Source organism: Ctenopharyngodon idella, chromosome 3, assembly GCF_019924925.1.
Source record: "Ctenopharyngodon idella isolate HZGC_01 chromosome 3, HZGC01, whole genome shotgun sequence".
Lineage (NCBI taxonomy): Eukaryota > Metazoa > Chordata > Actinopteri > Cypriniformes > Xenocyprididae > Ctenopharyngodon > Ctenopharyngodon idella.
The window spans coordinates 22105990-22128632 of record NC_067222.1 but is presented as its reverse complement, the minus strand read 5'-3'; the positions used below and the strand labels follow the sequence as shown (position 1 = coordinate 22128632).

The window sequence follows — 22643 nt, the reverse complement described above, 5'->3', positions numbered from 1 at the left end:
GGTTCCTCAGTTAAACGGTGCTCTGTGAATGGACATAGCACTGAAATATGAGTGCTCATCTGGTTCAGTACTTTTGGACGCTAGACTGCTGGCAGCCTTTCAGGGTCTTGCCTTTGAACACGGAGAAGACCAAGCTGGTCTGTGATTTAGGTAGTTTCAAGTTGTTGGGCTGTACGTTTAATTTCACAGGAACCTGAAACTGCCTGAATTGCTCCAGTTAAACGCACCATTGTCCGTTCGACATGGACTGAGGATACAATGTCACCTTCACTGTAAAATATTGATTTAATAATACTTGTAAACGAGCGATTCTTAAGGATCATGCTAATGTTATTACTGCAGCGAAGACATCGTGTTTTTGTTTCTTTGACAGATTCCACACTAAATATCTGTGATATCAGTGATAGTTATATTCTGTATATGTATTTTTTAATGATGAACACTTGGCTACTAGCAGTACTTTGTAAATCTGTTCACTCACAGCATTTCCTCGATAGTTTTTCATATTTTACAATGGCCTGTTTTTACTCCGCGCGGTGAGTTGGAAGATACGAGTCCTGCACAATTTTAAAACACATTTTAAGTTTTAGAAATTCCAACACAACGCTTCATTTATTAGATTATTCTCTAACATTTTAGAACATTTAATGTTAAGTAATTGTGTTCACTTGTGAAATTCTGCAGAGTATGAATACACTCTTCGTTATATAATAGCCTATACACACATACAAATTTCATATATTTTTCCAAACACCTGATCTATGAAAGAAAACAAAAAACAAAAACACTATTCTTCTTTTTGATATCATCCGTGTAGAAAGTTGGTTATATATTTACTTTTGTAGTAGGTGTATGTGAGTTATTGTTTGTACTTATCTGATTTGTTCACTGCTGTCTCTGAATATTTTCAAAGCTTTTAATGTTACACGTTAGGCCTACTGTAGCCTGCCAGTTGAGTTTTCAACAGATTGTTAAAAATACAAATAATTTTTAAATTCACATTTGAATACACAGAGAACGATAATTTTGCTAAAACAATAATAATCTGACGTAATACCTCATGTTTGTTTATTTTTAGTCTCAACGCTGAAATATTTATTTAATATTTAATAATATATATTATTTTTGTCGTTTTGAAGGTTAAGAAATCCACAGTTAATGATTGTCATATAGGCTTTATCATATAATAACTTTGTAACTTGGTCTTACAAACCGTTCTTACAACAGTGTTAATATTAAGACGTTTTAAATTTAACATTGCAAGGTTTTGACAGCGGGGCAGCTACACACACACACACACACACACACACACACACACACACACACACACACACACACACACACAGCAGAAACAAAGAGATATATATATAGTTTCAGATGCGTTGAATTTCACCTTGAAGAAATCTGAGGACAAGATATCAAACCCAAAGTGTGGACAAGTAAGATACTGAGTCATGCTCAACAGCTGAAAGACCGTAACCCTATGACGATATTCAAAATAGTTCTTATATGTTAGTCTTGTTAATAGTTATATAGGCCTATTCGGCCTCATAATATTGCCACATATATATACGTTTACAACGTACTATTTTTGTCGTTTTGGAGGTTGTATTAAGAAATCCACAATTAAAAATTGTCATAGGCTTTATCATATAATAAGTTTGTAATGTATATTTCAGACTTTCTTGAATATATATATATATATATATATATATATATATATTATAGGACAGGTGTAGTCACATAGGACAATTAGTAGACCTACTCCAAACACAAGTTTCAGCAGAATAAATACTTTCTTATTAGACATTTTTATTAGACATTATACGTGTCACTTTGTTAGAGTATCACGTCATACACTTTAACTAGCTTGATAGTAGACCTATATGATATATGTTCCACAGTATGCAGTTATTCCTAGTATAGGCTGCAGTTCCAATGTTATGTAAAGAAATAGAATCTAAATCGATTACAATATAGGATTAAAGTGTGACATTCAATGTCAGTTTTTGAGATTGTGTTTCCCTTTGTGTAATTCCAACAGAAGGCAGAGCTTCTTGAATTCATAACGTGTAGCAATGCGCCGCTGACTGGTTGAGTGTTGTTAAATGGCTTTTGAAAACGGCTAGGTTGTGATTTAAGTATATAGCCTTTCCTGATGTAATTACCATTTTAGTGGTTTTAGTGAGTCTATAGCACAACTTATTGCACAAATGTATCTCATTATGCAACTTGCCCTGTTTACGCATGGTTACGCATGTGGTTAATAAAATTAGCACGAAGCCAAGTATAGCCCCTAAAGTCAGAAAGATATAAGATGGTAAGAGAATAGTTGATTTAATTGTCTTTTTTTCAGTTAACTCAACAGTGTCTGTAATGGCTCTGTAAATCAGAAACAAATTTTGCTATTGGTCCTTTTGCTGATAGACAGCAGCACCATACACTCGATTCATTCATATTTTTTAAGGGGAAACTATTTATTGGACACGGCCAAAATGCACAGCCAGTGCTGAAATCACTGCATTATATTGATGATCACAAGATATTCACAACATGCAGACAGTGAAGTCCTCTCCAAAACGGTTTACATTTTTGCAAGCGTAATTCAGAATTTCTGCCACAAAATGTTGCAGAGAGAGTAGAATGTACGTGTGTGTATTTGAATAAAGCAACATAGTGATAAAATAGAAAAAAAACTGTTTATTTTGAGTGTGTGAAATGAGCAATTGGATGGAATACTACAGCGGAGTTGTTCACGGTTCTCGCCACAGGCAGTATATCAGGCCTATAAAAATCAAAGCTGCCTGATGTAGTATTTTATTATAGTATTAAACGACCAAAAAAAGTTCAAGTAGTTTCTTCCATAAATACAAGGGGATTGTCGCACGGTGGTGTTTAATACCCTCGTTAAGAAAAAATGACTGTTAATTTCCCAATAAAGCTGTTCATTATCTCAACATACTCCTATTACTTAAAGAAGGAAGAGGTTTGCCTCCTTGGAGGTTTAAATGTTTAAACACGTGGGGGGTATAAAATATTTTAAGGAAAAAAAAGAAAAAAAAACGTAAACTTTATAAGCAAACGTCATGCCTTAATTTGCTTTTTGTGGTGTCTGTCGAAGTCATGTTGGAGATCTCTATAAATTGTCTATATGGAATAATTGTCAAACATTTTTATCACGTAAATATGACAAAGCTCCCATTCAGCACTTATGCTGTTGACCACGTTATAATACCACATCAATTCATTGGAAAAAAAAATGTTCTCTTACTTATTATTGTGGGCCATTGCCCCGCATATGCATTTTTACATAACGTCAAAACGTTTCATAATTTAAGCTGACATTTTCCCGACTGCTTGTAGATATCTGGAGATATATGGACACACTCCCATTTTGCATATTGCATAAACAAGACAATTTATTTAGAAGGGAAATATTGAGAGCGCAAGAGGAGGAGAGCTCCGTACAGCCTCTTGGCGGATTGATTTACACCCCATTGACGCTTTATCAGGCTCGCGAAAAAAGTCTGACCAATCACTTCGCTCGGAGCGCACACCATAGCAGCCCGGCTCTACTTTGTTGGCGAGCGAGTAGAGAGGAGTACCGTAAAGAGGAGAGTAAAGCACATTTCTATTGTACATGTTTTCCATTTAATGAACAGTACGTTATATAATGTCCGAGAATGTCCATTTCTGGAACTCTAAGCAACTACTATGTCGATTCTATCATAAGTCATGAGGGAGAAGATCCGAACGCGTCCCGCTTCTCCAATGTACAGTACTCCAGCGCTAGACAACCGGGACCCGGCGAGCATCCCGAGTTTCCCTCTTGTAGCTTCCAGCCCAAGCCTCCAGTGTTCAGTTCGTCATGGAGTCCATTCAGTTCCCACGCCTCCAATGGCTTACCCGCGGTCTACCATCCCTACATACCGACGCAGCCAGTGCCTTCAACGGATACTCGATACCTCCGCACATGGCTCGACTGTGCACCGAGAGCAGAGCCGCTACCCGGACAAGGACAGGTCAAGATGGAGCCGCTCCTGGGACATCTCGGGGAACCACCAAAACTCGTCGGGCAGCATGAGTATATCTTGGAGTCCTCTACAGCACGGGAGATGAATTCTGCTCACAGCGCCGGATTTGAAGACAATAAGGACATATGCGAAGGCAGCGAGGACAAAGAGGGACCGGATCAAAGTAAGTTATAAACCTAGGAAGTGAACACTCTGTAAAGCGTTTAATGCTGTCATAAAACTAGAACAAAGCAACGGAGAGCAACAGACTCCTCACGCAGCCTATGTGGCATTCTCAAGTTTTCGCTAGCATGTAGCGTTTTTTTTTTTAATCGAATCTGTGTTTTTAACCAGATATGGCTCTGATTTAGCCGTGCTATACATGCATAGCATCGCTGACGACTGTTTTGATTTTTGCCCATTTGGAGTCATGCAGAGATTTCACACAACTATAAAATAAACTTTCATGTTTCCAAATCATATTATTTGCGTTTATTTCATTCTTAAGTAACGTTTAGTTTATTCTTCTCTGACTCTGTTAGAGTCGCTTATTTGCGCGTCAGTGCACCAACCAGTTTTAGGTCGGCTGTAAATAGCTTTTTTTTGTGCAGTGACTCACCAAAGTGTCTCTTGGTTATACTAAATAGTGCAAATGTTTGTTTTATGTTTAGTAGCTCCTGGCTGGCAAGAGTAGGCTCTTTTACCGTTTATTCGTTTTTCATCTGAATCTTTAATTTATTAATTCTACTTAAATCTATGATAGTAATAATATCTATATCTATAATAATCTCTAATTGACAGTATATAATCTCTATATAAGTCAAGGGATAGTTTAAAAGACCACCAAATAAATTTTAGTACTGCATGAATGTTTGTTTTTAAATAAATATCTGGCTGCTGGGGGGTTGAATGTTTTTCCTGACCCGTTCGCCTGTTCTTGAGCTCCCTCAAGAGTGGGTTTGAGCCGGTGCAGAGAATAATCCAAAGAATATTTCTCACTCATGACCATATAAGCATGTTTATTGCAGAAGTATTCCAGTAAGTTTAGAAATGCAGCTAATCTTAGAGATTTGTTAAACGATCGTTTTCTGTCGCGATGAATTTGAAAAAGCCATTGATTTTAATCCATGAAATAGGCTGTGAACTAATGGAATTGTGCGCAATAGAAATCCCCAATGTGCTTCCCCGGGCGGTATTCCAGAATAAACTGTAGGCAAAGGCAATGATGTTGGGAGTTACACGTCCCGCTTTGTGCTCATGGCTGCCTATGAGAAAGAAAAAGTTATAGCCCTCAAGTTTATTAAGATATCAGAGAAGCCAGCATTCCCATCAGTCGTACGTGAGATCTTTGGGATATGTTGCGTTAAATTCTCAAGGTAATACGGTTCAATCCAAACATGGGCAAATTCAATAATATGGGCCCTAAGGTCAGAGGTCCATTTTCTTTTAAAACGTTTTCGATCAAATTGCCCAGAGGAATTAAATTTGTCTCTAAACTTTGTGTAATAGGTGGAGTTAGGTTCATTTTTCTTAATGGCAACACACGTCACTTTCCTCATCATATAGCCTGACCCTCTTAGTGTTTCATTGTTAGGGATCATGTCTCGGACTTGTCTCGTAAGTCGCAAGGCACAGATATGTCCGCGAGGCCTGTAGCTGACATGACACGCACATTAATCTTTTTAAATCCGTGTGTCATTCCATCATTATAAAAATACAATTGCGTCATAAGATTTAGGATATCCTAGAAAGTTGATGTGCATGTGACGTGTATGTCTTGAGGCAGAAGCGATGGAGTTAAGATGGGAAGCAACTACAAATGCGTGGCCTTTTCTAACGCCTTCAAACGGGTTGAGCCCCTGAAAAACGGAGTTATGTGCTAAAGTTGAAGGTTTTTCATGCAACGGCATTAGTGTGCACTTATTGCATTTAGAAGAATACATGTGTCCCTTGATGTCACTGAACCCACAGGTAGGCTACTGAAACACAGGTGACATCAATTTTTGTCATCATAGCGAATCTCGAGTCGCTGTAACGTTGAGCTTCTAAGTGTGCATGTTAACAAAAGTCAGCACAACGGAAATTTTTTAGCCTCCCATCTGCATTCCCGACCAAACCACTGAGGGAGAAGACGCCTCGTTAGAGATGCTCTTCCTCCATAATTCATCCCACATTTCTCCCTAAAAAGGAGATAATTTCATGTCACATGTGGCCACATTTTACAGTGCATTCCAGTATGCTTAAACTCCCTGTAGAGTTCAAAATTCAATATTTTTTTCCTTCTAAGTAGTTTTCTTATTTATTTAAAAGAACACTTAGCTTATCAAATGAACTCATGGTGGTATATTATTCAATGCTTTGACATTCTCCGTTGCAGGGAGATGCATGATATACATTATCACAGGTGAAATTAGATGGCCTCTTGTACGAAGTTGTTGCTTACTGGTGGTTGCAGAATAATTTTATGACAATGTCAAGTTAATAATTTGAAACTGCATTGCTTTCCTCATTATTTTCATAAATCAGAAATGTTGGTTTTCATGCAATTAAATGATGGCGCCCAGAGCACTTTATTTTAATAATATTGATCGTCTTCGTGAAGGTTGGAACTCTAAAGTGCATTGTGAAATGTTTCATGTTTCAAAATGGAATCTGCACTAATATTATGATCTACACTTCTTGTTTTTGACTGTCATTTGCAGACGACCCATCTGCCAACTGGTTACACGCTCGATCATCCCGGAAGAAGCGATGTCCATACACAAAATATCAGACCTTGGAGCTGGAGAAGGAATTTCTGTTCAATATGTACCTCACCCGAGACCGGAGACACGAGGTAGCTCGCCTGCTGAACTTGACAGAGCGACAAGTAAAAATATGGTTCCAAAACAGAAGGATGAAAATGAAGAAAATGAACAAGGACCAGCCCAAAGAATGATAACGCAGACTGGTGCCAGGCGTTCAAGCCTTCTACAAAGAGTCTTTGAAATCTGGAAGCTGATGCAAGAGTGTATTACTGCATCAAAAAGAAAAAGCACTCGCACACCATTTTCCATATGATTGGACAGTGTTAGGCATAGAGTATGAGGAAGAGGCGAGACGATGCAGAGGAGGGGGAAAACGTCGTGCCATCTCTCCCTGCTTTTATTGCATTTTATGACTCGTGTGAAAGAAACGAACACTCCATCAGGAAATAAACAGGTGATAAGGAACTGGTTTCAACAGGCTAAGAAAAGCTGAAATATTGTGCTTTTATAAAGTTGTTCTCTATATTTCTGCATTTTTCATCATTCCTTTTGTCATGGACGTGTGCTGAGAGAAAATGTATTTAACAAAACATAAGCCTCATTCAATATACAAGGGAAGTTTTGCTTATCGGTAAAGCATGTTCACTTGTTTGCTAATTGACGTGAGCTCTCTTTTACATTATTAGCCTATTATTATTATTATTATAGGGGAATAAAACAGCATTTTGCTCGTTTCCTAGTGTCTACATCACATGTGAAGCAGTTACTAAAGTGTGCATACGCTAACGGGTTTTTAAAAACCTTGAAGTTTACTATAATATAAATACTTTCCTTTTGACATTTATTTTTGTGGGAAGATTTATGGTAGATGCACACAATAAAATGTCACATCTGTTGGTTGATTAGAATTTGAGGATAATAATAATTTCCAAATTTGCTCTCAGATCTTTTCTTTATAGCTTCTAGCTTCGTTCAGTAGTGTTTGTATCGTTTGGGGTTAAAATCAAGAATCAAACTGAAGTAATTAAAGACAAATGAACTGAGTTGTTTTACCATATCCTTTTCAAATATCCCAAAATAATCCTTTTGAAAATTAGAGTGCAGGTTCCGAGTGTGTGTATTTGTAGCGTGCAGTAACCATAGAATTAATTCGTGCTTAAATGTATAACAACCTTCAATACAGATTCGGTCGCAGTTGTTTACATAAATTTGCGCATGCCTCGTATTGTGTAGTTTTCTTATGTACTTGTTATTGGAAAAGCTAGTATTAATTCGAAGTTGTTTTATGTGGATTGTAATTTTAATTTATTGTAAATAGGTTAATAGTTTTTTTTCTTTTGAATGGAATGTTTTATATGTTGTAAGAAGAATTTTAAAAAATACTTCATACTTGAATGAGCTGATACACATAACCTTTTAATTTTTCTATTTTGTTTACACTCTTCATGTATGTCCAGAATCATGTCCGTTGTCCATTGTCGGTGATGTTTTTTTTCTGTATTTGCTCGTTCCTTCACATTGCTTTATTGGTTTAGAGAATTGTTTTATGTTTTTGTGATATGACTTTACTGAAATCGAGCGAGTCTATCTTCAAATGTCAGATACTCCTTAAAATGTTAGTGGCCATTAACGCAACTGTTTCCCATTTTCTTTGAGACACGTCTAGTCAGGAACACTTGTGCTATTTTCTAACGCTTGTTTTGTGGCTTCTGTGCATTTATTAAAACACAAATAGTAACATCGCAAGATTTTGAATAACATGCAAAGACATACTCGCAACACAAGGTCTAAATTGTTTTAGTTCAGGACTGCTCCGTCTCTTTTTGTGTTATTGTTTTGTTGTTAATCTGTGCTATTGCACTGTTGATGCTGGACTCATTAAAAGTTTACATATAGACCACACACAGGTATTGTCATTTCTATGGACACAACAAACAGGCACGTTGGTGAAAGATACCAAATACAATATGATTTATAATTTAAGGTTTTTGTTTTCTAAATGAGCGCACAATGTCATATCGTTGCAACAAGAACTCTCTCGAAACCTGAAAGTCAAATGTACGAGGCTATGCATGAGATATGAATGTGTTATCGATACTAGCCAGACACATGCACATAGGCTACATACATTATGGTGAAATTAAAGTCTTTTCTGCTTTTTTATTATAGCATGTGACAAACTGAACTCTCTTTGGTATCATTTCCAATAATTGCCCTTTATGCTTTTGATTGCAAACCAGCCCAAACTTTATTTCGTCCTTTTGCGCTTCAGCGACATGCTGTAGTGCTCCGGTTTGATGTTTACTGCATTTTATAATGAGAGACATATGTTGTAAATATGTTATCGTGAGCTCAAGCGTTCATCTTGAATCAAAATGAAGAAATGTGCAGCTCATATGTGGAAAGAAGAATTACTGCGAATAACCATGACTCATCTTTGCTTTGGCTCTCTTTTTAACGTATTATTTGATTCCCCTGTGATATTAATCGTGTTATATTTGGCAATAGCGCATCCTCCAGATGCAAGCTATGCATCAAGAACCAAGAAGGATATTTTGCCGGCAGAGGCGATGTATAATAAATTATGCAAACTAAAAGGGATAAGGTAGGTCTCTATGTTTCAGCATGGGTTGAAGTTCTAGATTGTCAATAAAGTAAGGCCAGAGTCCCACTGTGAAGAGAAACACTGTGAAATGCAGTTATCTTATTTGACAGTATTTTTGGAGCATTTTATTGTGAAATAAAAAGTAAACTGGTTTGACGTTAGATTTAGAGAGCCAGGATCTTACCTATTATCAAACTGAATTGAAAATTTGAAAGCGGAACGGAGGCGGCATTCAACAGATTGTAACAATTAAACATTTTTGAGGACATTGCCAGTTGTCCTGGTTCACAGATGTGTGCACGAATGCTCATTCGTCACATATTAATTCAGCAAGTCTGTCCTGATAATTCTGTGGGTGCAGAGTTATTTTGAGTCCTGCCACACCATTGACGCCCTTTATTTTGGTGTTTTGAAAGGAAACAAACTGCAGAAAGGATGTGCGCTCGATGTTCGGAGGAAATGGGAAGTCGACTGTCATAAAAAAGAGAAAGAAATTCAATGTGGTGTGCCGCAATAAAATAATATGACTGTAATAAAACTTTATAGGGTATAAATTTCTGAAGGTTAAGAACTAAATGGCTGTAAAGCAAACACTACGCCAGAAAAAAAGAAAGAAAACGTGAAAAACGTTTCAAGCTTCTAATAACTGTGAGGCAAAATAATTTGCGTAAACACTGCGTCTCCGTTGGGGGAGTCTGTTTTTTTTTCTTCTCTTTTCTCGCATTTGTCGTTTATTGTGTACAGCGTTTGTTCTTTCGACGTCCAGAGATTCCTTACAGAGTAGGGGGTCGGGATGGGTGAGATCTGGACTTCCACATGAGAGCCCTGAGTCCAATTCAATCGACGCCCACCCTTTGTTCCATTTCCGAACGCACTACAGGCCTTATAGCGGGCCATAAACTGCCACAAAAAGGATTTCTGGCGAGACGTCTGGGATGACCAACGTTAATTTGTTTACAACCTTTGGGACCGGGCTCGACTTCGCCATTTTGTGGGCACACATCCGATTGTGTCTTGGTAACAAAGGCCGGTTGCTAAAGAAAAAAAAAAAAAAAAAAAAATCACTAATACAGAACCGTCCTTTACATTACATTCTCTTGATTCTATAGAAGTTTATTGTCTTTATTATAGTTGTCAAATAGTAATAATATGTGAAGAATTATGGTAATTTTGTGATGTGTAGTTTCGTTGTCGTGTGCATTATCAATGATGTAAATAATAATGCAATAAAGCTTTTCGAATAAAAACCCAAATCTTTTTTCTTTCTTTTAAACAAAATGATTTTTTTTTAATCTCTGTTGTCGGAAGCTTACAGCCTGTCAGTATTGACAACTAACAAAAGGCAAGTCAACGAGATGATGATGATGATGATTATTACTCGAAGTAAACTAATTATTTTAGTGATGATGGTGGTACAATAATGCACAAGAACGCAGCCCAAATAGCCAAGAAAAGTAAGGATTTATGCATGGAATGTTACATCGTGGCCTGAATATTAAATTATTTTTCTTTCTAACAATCTGTAGCCTGTAATTACAATTAAAAAGTAGCAGAATCAACAAATTATTATTATTATTATTATTAGGCTATTAGTAGTAGTAGTAATAGCAGCACGCTTGGTAGTATAGTTAATAGTGGTAATAGTAGTGCATAAAAATAAATAAAACAAGTGCAACCCAAATAAAAAAAGTCTCATATATCACACACGGACGGAATGCTACGTTTGAGCCTTATTCTAAATCATAAATCTAATACAGTTAAAAAATATTAGCGAAATATTGGTAAGAAAGAAGCGTGACATTATTTCATTCTTTTTTTATGGTTTAAAATTGGGTAGTGTTAGTGTTCCAGCCCAATGTGAATTACTTTTCTAGATATGTTGAAAAAACACACAAGACTAGATCCTAGGGGTCGGTTTTAAATGGATTCCTTGTTATAGAGAATTAAAATAAGTACTTTACATCATTGAATTTGCACTTACTGAGCTGTTAATTCGCTCATTCTGTTTTTATGTCCGTTGTTTATAGAACCATTAGCTTTTGAACTTCCGTCTCATTACAGCTGAATTTGCTCATGGAGTAACACACAATTGCCGCTTGATGGCAATGTTGGTCCATCAAAAAGAGCCTGGCTGGCCACCCTCCACCCCCAAACCGGAAACACTGGGGCCAAAACATTTGCAGACATGTGCGGTATTACACTTGACTAAAGTAAGGTTCACAGAATTTCGCTCTGTCACAGCGGAGCTTTTGAAGGAAAAAAGAAGATCATTAACTTCAGAGGATTTTTAATCTATGTGATAAAGATCCAGAGAAACAAGTAGACTCTCTTTTCCTTTTTTTTTCTCTTTGAGTACTAACAAATGTATCTTTAAATTTTATGATATACAAATTTTAATACAATAAGCAAGATGTTTTTTTGTAATTATGTAAAATCCTAAACAAAATAGTTATTAAAAGTTTTCAGCTGGGCTTATTGTGAATTATTGGAGCAATGTTGAAATAAATTAAATCTCCATTTTTTTTATATGACTCAAAAATGTAGAGATGTTATGTTTCAGTGATAATTTAAAATGTATTATTTAAATAAAATATAAAATCACCACACAAAACTTGGGTTATAAAATGTTTTATTGACAGCAAAAACACTACTGCACTGAAACAAGAAAATGTACAACAACATACAATAGTGTGACGTTCTGTAAATTACATAATTCATTTAATTATTTACTGTTCACAACACAATGTCTGCATTATTTTGTGAATTTTACATACGAACCTATAGCATGCGAAATTGTAGGGAGGTTTTAATAAAGCCTCCGAGTTTTGCTAGTCAAACGGGGAGGTTCACGCTTGGTGAACTCATTGTCTTTTTTAAGAGAAGAAACGTTTAATAAGTGTAAAAACAAGATGTGCTTAACATTAACCCGTAACAGAAACATTAACATTGTACATAATCTATGTGTTGAAATGTAAATAGTCCGCGTCATATTCAAAATAAAGCAATAGAATTCATCACATTTAATACAAAATTGCTTTCAAATCCTCGACAGTAATTTATTATAGACGCAAATGAAGTTGTACAATGACAAGCAGCAGCATTAGTTCATATGTCATGATTTGAAAAATAAAGAACTTTTTTGTGCGTTATAGGTGATTCAGTATTTAAGGATACTTTAAATATTTGCAAATATTTTTTTTTCTAGAAAATATGATAAAAATATAATTCTATAATAATAATTATATAATTAGAATTCTATAATTTTCCCCGAAATCATAACGAATCCAGAAACATTTTAAACTGTTACGAACACGTAAATATATATTGTTTGTTTAATTATGTACAGCTATTTGTTTTTATTGCCTTTAGAAAACTATATGCATCCCTTGGATTTTCTAGATAATGTTAATCAGATTTACTTGTACTAATAATACTGGGAAACTGAACGGAAAACAAAACGAAAATGACAATTAAAGGACTTACTATTTCTGCATGTATAAAATTCGGAGTGAAGCATTTACAGTACTGGTCGCGCAACCTCATAAAAACCTAACAGCTTTTTGATGCACCACGTCAACAACAAACAGCAGGGGCGTTTATTGCATTTTATAGTTTGTAAAACCATTTACAACCACATTTGCCATTACACCTGACGTGCAGCTCCATGTCCACATCCTCATATCTCTGTAAATATATTAATGGAAATACATTGATCAAAATATCAAATATGGCCATCTTGCTTATTTTCGATGCGCGTGCTTCACTCGCTGCAGAGGATGCTTTTGCAAAATTAAGCAAGGTTTATATGATATGTTTAAACTGATACCAATTAAATCGTGTACCTTTTAAAATTGTCCGTCTCGACCCTGACATTTAAAAAAAAAAAAGACTCGACCTCGTTAGAGATTTGGAAATTAACGACTAAATACGCATCACTTTAGGTTGTCTGTGATGAACATGCAAAAAATCAATCTTTCAAAGGGGTTTGGAGTGGAGAAGTTGAGTGGGGGGAGGGGCAGAGGCTATGCACTTGATCTGATGCAAAGAGGCAGATTTCTCATTAACTTACCCGCTTGAACATATTAATGTGCATATTCTCCCCTCCTCTCTCTCCCTTGGCCCCCCTTCTCTCTCCTGCTACCTCGCGCTCTATCCCTCTCAGCTCTCTCTCACTCGCTTTCTCTTTTTCTCTCTTTTTCATTCTCCCGCTCCCTTCATATCAGAATCGCACAGAGCGGTGTCCGTGTGGGGATGCGAGAAGCCATTGCAACGAGGATCCGATAGAAGATGCAAATGATCCTGAAAACACACCGCAAAATATGAAACTACTCGTTTGCAGCCGAGTAAATCATAGAAAACTGGTTGGGAACTGGCACCGGAATTCACAGGGATTGTGATGCTGGAACTCTACACTGGGAACATGCCTATGGAAGCTTTAGATAAGTTGTTTTAACAAAGGTGTACAAACGCAAACCGTTCAGATATTGGAACTCCACGCTTCGCTGCTGCATTGTTTGTTACCTCAGTAACTGTGAAACTGACAAGTCTCTGAAGCTACAGCGCTGATATAAAGACATTCAAACGCAAACTCTTGTACAAAATCAGCACCAACAACAACATCAAAAGATGAGCTCATATTTCGTCAACTCTCTCTTCACTAAATACAAAAGTGGAGACACTCTGCGGCCGAACTATTACGAGTGCGGATTTGCTCAAGACCTAGGGACGAGACCCACCGTCGTGTACGGTCCAGGCACCGGGGCCACTTTCCAGCATGCCCCTCAGATTCAGGAGTTTTACCATCACGGCGCATCCACGCTCTCCGCAGCGCCTTACCAGCAGAGTCCCTGTGCGGTAACTTGTCACGGCGAGCCGGGAAACTTCTACAGTTATGATGCTCTCCAGAGGCAAACACTTTTCGGTGCTCAAGATGCCGACTTGGTTCAGTATAGCGACTGCAAACTCGCCACGGGGGGCATCGGCGACGAGACGGACAACACAGAACAGAGTCCGTCGCCCACACAGCTGTTCCCGTGGATGCGACCTCAAGGTGAGCCTGGTAGACAGTAAACCCGGTCAGCTCGCGTTGTGTGTGTCTGTGGAAGTGAGATAAAGCCTGAGTACGAAAAAAACTTAGGTTTAGAATTGCATTTCCTGTGTGCACGAGAAGAGGGGGGACAATAGTTGGTTTTATTGTTTTATGGTGTTCAAAACTTGTGAATCACTTTACAGTTTAATGACCCCGTCATAGAAAGGCAGGAGTGTGGGAGAGAAGAAGAAGAGGGCGAGAGAAAAGCCTTGGTGTTTCCATGTGTGAGACTTTGCCCCACAGCTGATCTCTCACTTCTCACCCAGGTCAAAGTTTTACTGCAGGCTTTAACGACTTACAGTGAGCCTCGAGTTTATTTCACTACACAGTGGTCGTTTCACAATGATTATGTCATTTATGGCTGTGCCTAATCCTTTGAACGTGTGAAACAGTATAGACTGATTTTGACGACTCAACTGTGGGGCTAGTGTTGCCCATTATTGTGTGCTAGTGTTGTGGTACTTACATTTTTAATAGTGGAGCTTTTTACATTAATTACTGTGTTAGACTGTGGGGAGTCTCTATGGTACACTCAAAGCCTAGACATAAACTAATAATGTAACGCGATTATGAACTGTAGATGTTTACTTTGCGTGGAAACTGTCTTTGTAGATTGTTGGTTCACAAATATGTTTGAACTTGATTGTAAAAATGACGATTTGGTGCGTGTTTCGAGCTCTGACTAACATCTGTGAACTTCTTTTTTGCCAGTAGCTGCCGGACGGAGGCGAGGCCGCCAGACCTATAGCCGCTATCAGACGCTCGAACTCGAGAAAGAGTTTCTCTTCAATCCCTACCTAACACGCAAGAGACGGATTGAGGTATCACACGCTTTGGGACTGACAGAACGACAAGTCAAAATCTGGTTTCAAAACCGTCGCATGAAATGGAAAAAGGAAAACAACAAGGACAAGTTTCCAAGCAGCAAGTCTGAACAAGAGCAGATCGAAAAAGAGAAACGGGAGAAAGAACAGGCATCCGGGACACAGTCAGCCGGCGAAGACTGCGACAAGGCTAAACAAATGTAGAGCGGATGTGTGTGTATGTGTGTGTGAGAGAGAGAGAGCGAGAGAGTGTGTGTTTGTGTGTGTACGTGTGCCAGTCAATCGAAACGGCAAAGAATAAATAGGGAAAATAAAACAGACAATGTTGAAGAGAATAACGGTGTTTGCATGGGAAGTTTGTCAAACAGAGACATTTTAATCAAGCCGAGTTGTTACATCTTTCACTCGAGGAAGGAACAGAAAAAATGACTGGGACTAGACAAATTACTATAAACTTAATATGGTGACCACAGAACTCCAGGAAGACGAAGGACAAGAAGCATTTCTACTTTTTACCTGTTGTTCAGAGAGTATGATAGTGTTAAAGCTAGTCTCCTTTCTTTGTGAAATAATTATCGTGAAACTTATGTTTCTATTGTTAGGATATTGTCATTAACAATTACCTTGGCAGCTGTATAGTTTTAAGTTAAATGGTGCACTTTTAACTGTTCTCACTTATATGTTATGATGATGACGACGTAGAAATTAATGACTTCCAACAACATGAAACTGCCTATTTATGCCGTAGAATCTCTTTTTACACTTCTTTGGTTCTTCTTAAATCGATGGTATTTTTGTTGTCTTCCTTTCTTGGGGTAAGCATGCGCACAGTGGATTATAAAAAAAATGAATAAACATAATAAAAAATCATTTTAAAAATTATGTCATGTGACCCATTGTTTACTATGAATCAAATTGTTGTCGTTCACATTTGCTGGTGAAGTAGTTTATGAGATGACTATATGTTTTGTTGTCATTCTTAACTGTATTCTAATGTCTGGAGGCACCGGAAGAAAGTGGACACAATAAAGTTTACAAGCGAGAATCCGTGACACCATGTGTCCTCGACATCATTTCACGTTAATGTGCGGTTCCGAGGCCCTCTTCAGTCAAAAACTTTTAGGAATCTATATAAGAATCTATATGAGCACAGACACTGAAAAGTAGAAGTTGTTAATGATTACAAATCTCATAAAAAATACCATGTAGTGTGGCCTGAATCTTGATTTATAGCAAGATAAATGAATTAAAAGAGAGGCGGCATGTGAAACCACAACTGAAAAACCTCATTACTATTTTGTCAGACCAACACTGTAACACGACACGATATGCCACTAAACAAAAACAGACTATGTATTATCGTGAATCTACGTCAAAAATCTCTTAAAACGAAATTTCATCGTGCTGAACTCTGTTAAATGTGGGTATTTGAGTTGTGGAAGCACATCATGTCAGGTGAATTATTGTCGTAAGAGTAGGCCTATGTGGGCTTCTCAAACACCCAGAGAGTGCAAGTTCCACGACAAGATTCAGAGCTGAACATGCATTAGCAGCAATAACCATGTGCAGGGAAACTGTTTGGGATGCACTGAACCAGTCTGTCGCCATGGAAATGGCTAGTTGGTGGTGAATGCTTAGGCTATACGGATGCTTTGAAGCAGAAACTAGTAAGGGCCAGAGTCATCATGCTCTTGACACGGACACACTGTACAGACATTGCAAAAATGCAGTGATGAGATTCGGGGAAGAGCACCGGTGACAAGAGGAAATAGTGTTGAAAATCAATACAGAAATAAATAGGTTTCTTGTTATTTGTGTGGTGCCCTTCCAAACAGGAGGTACGTTCCTAAATCTGGACAACCTGAACTCATTTATAAGTTTGTACATCCCACAATTATTTATTGCTTGGGACGGATTTAGGTGATTACAGAAACCTTCTCCATAGCCTATCGATTTGTGTGTTCTCCTGTGCGTTTGCGTTGACTGTATGTACCGTTGGCTGTAAGTGAATAATTTAACAAATTTATGTGGATGGTCAGCTGCGCAGCCTTTCTCCACATTAGACAGGGCTCTGGGAAGCCGTACACCCATTGGAGGATATTTCATCACGTGCTGCCCATCACGTGGCCCCTGAGGAAAAAGGGGTGATTTTTGGTGTAAATCTAGACTGTAATTCTGTAATATATCATTGGACCTCGTAAAACCGACACTAAAACTTCTTGGCATATAAATCACTTATCAAATTATGAGTTCATTGTATTACGCGAACGCGTTGTTTTCCAAATACCAAGTGGCGAGTTCAGCCTTCTCTAGTGGCGTGTTTCCCGAGCAAACTTCTTGCGCCTTTTCGTGCAGTTCGCAACGGGCCAGCGGCTACGGCTCGGCTTCTTCCGGTGCAACGGTCTCCTCCACATCTTCTGTCTCCCTGTCGAGCATGTACACTAACGGTGGTAGTCTTTCCAGCCAGACTCAAGGCATGTACCCCACTGCGTATGAGCTGGGAGCTGTCTCTTTGAACATGCACAGCTCTCTGTTTGACCATCCGAATCTACCCATGGTGAGCGCTGGCGATCTCTGTAAAGCGCAAAGCAGTGGTAAGGAAGAGCAGAGGGGCTACCATCAAAACAACGAAAACAACCTCCGTATCTATCCGTGGATGAGGAGCACAGGTCTGTGAAATCTGAATGTTTCTTAAGGACAGGGGTGTGTGTCTATGTATGCCTGAGGGGGAGGGAAACAGGTTAAGGGGAGCGACCGAGTCATTTCAGAAAGTGTTCTTTTCTTCAGATCTTTTTTTATGACTAATTAGCCGCCATAATTCAAGACACCCTAGTTTGTAGTATTTCGCGTTTTGTGGAAAAGGGAGGGGACCGTATGAGAGGTTTGGATGAATCATGTTTAGCTTCAACAAATATCCAAGATTCTGCTGTGTGTCATCATGGTTGAATCCATCTTTAAGTTAGTTAGGAAGATGAATCCATCGTTAAGTTAGTATGTTCGCAATCACTGGCATTATATCCTTAGGCTACATTTTTGATATAGAGGGCGGGGCCTTGTATGTCTACGGTATGCTGGGTGGGCCTTTGTTTTAGATTACTGTCAGTAATTTAACCGTGTCTGCGTGTGGGTGTGTGTGTGTTTTATACATGTAGTATAGCCTATGCTATACATGTATAAGCCTGTCTGCGCGCGCGCGCGCGTGGGCATTTGTTGGAAGTTTCACAAAACATACGACTCAAGATCTGCGTCCAGTTCCCCATTCGCTGAACAAGGGTTTTTAAACAAATCGTCTGCGTTAATAGCACTTTTCACACGTAGCTACCACACGTCCCGGCTGAGGCATTTGAAAAGTAGGTCGACAAGTTCTCTTTTAATGATTTTCTGCGGCCTCTCAAGACACTCCCCACGAGCACCGACGTTCCTATCAGTCAACTGTCAACCCAGGGCGCTTCTTCTCTTGTTAGCTCCCAGTGTAAAAATACAGCAACATAAATAGTTTTGAAACAGATACCTCATTAGCGAAGTTGTTGACATATCCTGGCAGATAGTCCTGGTCAGCCGATGGTGTAGGCTATATATTTTCGTACTCCGTTGAAGATTTGTGTGAAATGCCATTGTCACTTTATGAAAAACTAATGAGTCATAGCTAACCTATTACTGTCTAAGTATACAGAGAGACATGGCATCTTAAGTTGTTTTTAAATTATTTTAAATTATTTTAATAATACTGCCATGCTATTTTACTTTTGTAAATCGAATTTCGATGTTAAACACGATTTAGCCTCTTTCAAAAAGGGAAGCTGTTTATATTTCAAACATTTTATTTATTTATTTATTTTGAAAAAGATCAGATTAGTCCACTGATATCATGCCATGTCTGCTGTAAAGGCCACATATTTGAAAGGAAGGAAACCAGGCCCTACAATAAACATTCACGAGTACATAAACACATATAATCACAAAAAGAAGTAATTTTGCTCCTATACATTTTTGATATATCAGACATGTATGGTGGGCCTTGCACCCCCGGCCACTGGGTTTTATATCTTTATTTACTAGGGCCAGCTGCCTTTTCAGTTAATTTCGTGCTTTCGTTGGATATTTCACATAGATGGGCTCTGTCCCTCGCTTTATTTCTCTTTCACTATTCACAGACAGACACATTCACACAGACCAGATGAAATTCTATTTCCATGTCTATCATTCGGGAGACTGTGCATGTCAGGGACCCTGAACAGTGAACGAGCACAATGCTCGTCCTTGTTTTAACTCGTGTAAAAGCTTTTCGTTCTGCAAGGACAGGCATAATTTATGCACTTAATTTATACCCCTGAAAGAACGAAATAGCGGTATCATTTGCTTGGATTTTAATAGGCCTACAGTACTTATATTTCTCTCTCTCACTATTACTTTCTTGCCTTCTGCTTTTCACCCAACTTCTTCATGCTTTTGCACAGATTGTGCTAGATTGTATCAACAAAAAGTGTCACGGCGTTGCCGACAACACGGAAGTAAGATACAAACGACTGAAGAGTGCAATAAAAAAGTTCAAAAAGCACAAAGCAGTACCCATTTGTCGACAGTCTGCTGGAAACGGAAATGCAGGGACAGCAGAGTCACTGACCGTGCATGGGCAAGGTTGTGAAAGTCTAGTTAGATTTTTTCTCTCTAAACGTGCCGCTAAAAGATGGATACTTTACGTAGATGGCTTCTTTATCTAGATGGATATACGAACACTTCAGCGCTTATGTGTGTGGGAACTAGATCATGTTGTTGACTTTGGTCATGTTTAGAAGGAAGTCTGAACGCCAGGGCTCCATTAGAGTCACGGGAGTGTGCATGCCAGAGAATACACTTACAGCAGGGGTATTTGTGTACTTTTATTATGCTTTTGAAATACATTACACTTTTATATTTAAGATGCATTTTTACCCTTTCAAAGTTAAGTTTTGGTTCGGCAGTGTTGTGTGTCTTAATCTTAATGTATGTAATAGTTCAGACGCACGGTTAAATTGCATATGTGTGCATTTCGTTTTGCTTTATTATTGTTATATATATATTTTTTACTATAGTTTATGCGACCTTGATGTAAGGAATACACATTCAAAATATAATGTAGAAGCCTTTAAGACAGGTTTGGGTTTGATGAGCGCTCCCCCCCCCCCCCTTAATAATGGTTTTCACCAGGCACTGTGAAAAAAAGCTAATAAGTCGTATCTAAATATTTACAATCGCTAATCTCAATAGCAGAAAATGTGTTTGTATAATCACCGGCCGCTTTGTTATGGTAAGATAATAATACACCTACAAGAATCAAGCAGCATGCGTATTGAAGCCTCTTTCCCCCAGTATGTAGGCTAATATTACTGAAAATACTAAAATATGTCGAATCAGTTTTACAACTTACACACTGAAGTGTAAAGTTTTTTTTATTTTTTTTTTAGCTTAACTATTTTTCGATAATATTCAATGCATTTAGTGATTGATTGGTTCTTGAAATCTTTCGTTTTTATTCAGACCATTCACAGAGGCAGACATGTTTTCATTTTAACCATCGAAAAAAAATCGAACACTTCTTATTTTTATTTTTTCTTCTTTACTGGTGTTTTTGGCAAACATAGTTTCACATTTACGATTTCTGACCATCCTTCCGCATTTTCCACAGGTGCTGACCGGAAAAGAGGCCGTCAGACATATTCCCGCTATCAAACTTTAGAGTTGGAGAAAGAATTCCACTTCAACCGTTACCTTTCACGACGGCGGCGTATAGAGATTGCACACGCCCTGTGCTTGACCGAACGCCAGATTAAAATCTGGTTTCAAAACAGAAGGATGAAATGGAAGAAAGAGAACAAATCAACGGGCCGCAGCTCTCCTGCTGCTGACCAAATCGGGGGTGACGACGAAGAGGAAGATGAGTAGCGACGCAAGTGACATAAAAATAGACTGTTATATACTATCGATTCTGCTTTCATTCAGGATTCACTGAGATGAAAAAAAAAGTTGCTACTTACAATACTGTGGGCAAAGTATCAACGTCGTTTACCTTGTGTTAGAGGAGTTAATGTCTAGACTCGTAAATATAGTAATACAAGTAATTTTAAAACACACTTTAATATAGATGTATACATTTAACACTCATACTGTATAATAGCCTAAATTATATATATAGGCTTAATACTAGTGTTAATAATACTATATCATATGTTTCATATATTTGTGACATATTTGTGGCCTGTTAAGTTCGACCTGCGGGGTAAAACACAGAAGGGAGCAAGCTATTTTTTTTTTCTTTCTAAATTTGGTATACCCCTGTTGTGTATCTATGTGTAAATTTTTGTATGTATAAGCATTTTCCCTGTTCATAGGCTAAGTGTTAAAATAAACGAATTCTGTACTGCTGACTGCAAGATGTTTACATTTTTTGCCTCTCGAGGATTTTTGTTTTCTGTATTCTTTGCTTGCTTTTTTGTTTCTAATCGGATTAAAATCACAATAATGTTGTGCCAAAGAAATGTGATAATATCACGAGCATGTATTTTTTTAATCTCTTTTAAAGTCCCATGCCTTTTTAAAACAGTGCCCCCACTCAGTAGTGATTAATAACAACAACAACAACAACAACAACAACAACGACAATAACTATTATTATTATTTCAGAAGCAGAATCAGAAGCAAAAACTTCGCCTGTCTGTGTTTTTTACGGTGGTTCTTTATTAGTTAATCATTTCTATTCACTACCAGGTTAAACATCTTCGATATGTTTTCTTTTTAAATTAACACTTACATTAGTTTAGGCTATTACTAAAATGTTTTGCGAGGTTTTAGTAATCTTTTTAGATTATTTGGGAATTACAATTGTTCTGTTGTGGACAAAATAATATCATTGTAATAATATATATTTTTAAACGTTTTAAATCTATAGCAATTATTATTTAATGTAGCAGATTTAGTAATCAGTTATCTCACAAAGCAGTTTAAAAATGAGGACCAGTGTATTGTTTGTTTTAATCTAGGCTATAGACCTAATATTATTTTGATTCGTCATTGTCGATGCCTCGTGAACATCAATACAATAGTTTTCGTTTATTGTGACTTAATTTTTTTCCTCAGGTCAAGCCGAGTTCTTGTAGGGATGTGACAGGTTCTGTGTCGTGTGAGACCAAAAGAAGGCGTTTATATTATGGGGTTGTAAACTAATGTGTTTAGTGCATCAATAAAAAGCCGGAAACGCCATAAAAGGGACAAAAAAAATCTGTAGAATGGGAAAGCAGTTGGTCTTTTCTGGCTTCAGATCTTGTAGCAGCAATTAAAGTTTTGGTGACAATACCTTTTCCGATTTAGAAAAAACTGTAACACCGTGAG

At 37.7% G+C, this 22643-nt stretch overlaps 3 protein-coding genes across 4 annotated transcripts; all 3 read left to right on the top strand.

Moving 5' to 3' along the window:
• The first annotated feature begins 1820 nt into the window (after positions 1 to 1820).
• Positions 1821 to 8662, top strand: hoxb9a (homeobox B9a). The gene is made up of 2 exons (XM_051887931.1): positions 1821 to 4197; positions 6716 to 8662. Exons 1-2 carry the CDS (start codon positions 3684 to 3686, stop codon positions 6949 to 6951), a joined length of 750 nt encoding a protein of 249 aa, XP_051743891.1. The 5' UTR covers positions 1821 to 3683; the 3' UTR covers positions 6952 to 8662.
• Positions 8663 to 11992: 3330 nt separating this feature from the next.
• hoxb8a (homeobox B8a) lies at positions 11993 to 16330 on the top strand. 2 transcript variants are annotated; one of them, XM_051887934.1, is made up of 2 exons: positions 11993 to 14415; positions 15166 to 16330. In XM_051887934.1, the coding sequence occupies exons 1-2, from the start codon at positions 13992 to 13994 to the stop codon at positions 15480 to 15482; spliced, it is 741 nt and encodes a 246-aa protein (XP_051743894.1). In that variant the 5' UTR covers positions 11993 to 13991; the 3' UTR covers positions 15483 to 16330. The 2 variants fall into 2 exon arrangements, with proteins under 2 accessions (XP_051743894.1, XP_051743895.1); XM_051887935.1 differs by having other exon boundaries at positions 12687 to 14415; positions 15169 to 16330.
• Positions 16331 to 17391: 1061 nt separating this feature from the next.
• On the top strand, positions 17392 to 21688 carry hoxb7a (homeobox B7a). Its single transcript, XM_051887937.1, has 2 exons — positions 17392 to 17947; positions 20944 to 21688. The coding sequence occupies exons 1-2, from the start codon at positions 17524 to 17526 to the stop codon at positions 21198 to 21200; spliced, it is 681 nt and encodes a 226-aa protein (XP_051743897.1). The 5' UTR covers positions 17392 to 17523; the 3' UTR covers positions 21201 to 21688.
• Positions 21689 to 22643: the final 955 nt, after the last annotated feature.

Bases quoted from the DNA above. Each gene is read 5' to 3' on its own strand.
- hoxb9a (XM_051887931.1), top strand. From the start codon at position 3,684: ATGTCCATTTCTGGAACTCTAAGCAACTACTATGTCGATTCTATCATA. The intron at 4,198-6,715 runs GTAAGTTATAAA...TGTCATTTGCAG, and splicing joins CAAAGAGGGACCGGATCAAA to ACGACCCATCTGCCAACTGG.
- hoxb8a (XM_051887934.1), top strand. From the start codon at position 13,992: ATGAGCTCATATTTCGTCAACTCTCTCTTCACTAAATACAAAAGTGGA. The intron at 14,416-15,165 runs GTGAGCCTGGTA...CTTTTTTGCCAG, and splicing joins CCCGTGGATGCGACCTCAAG to TAGCTGCCGGACGGAGGCGA.
- hoxb7a (XM_051887937.1), top strand. From the start codon at position 17,524: ATGAGTTCATTGTATTACGCGAACGCGTTGTTTTCCAAATACCAAGTG. The intron at 17,948-20,943 runs GTCTGTGAAATC...CATTTTCCACAG, and splicing joins TCCGTGGATGAGGAGCACAG to GTGCTGACCGGAAAAGAGGC.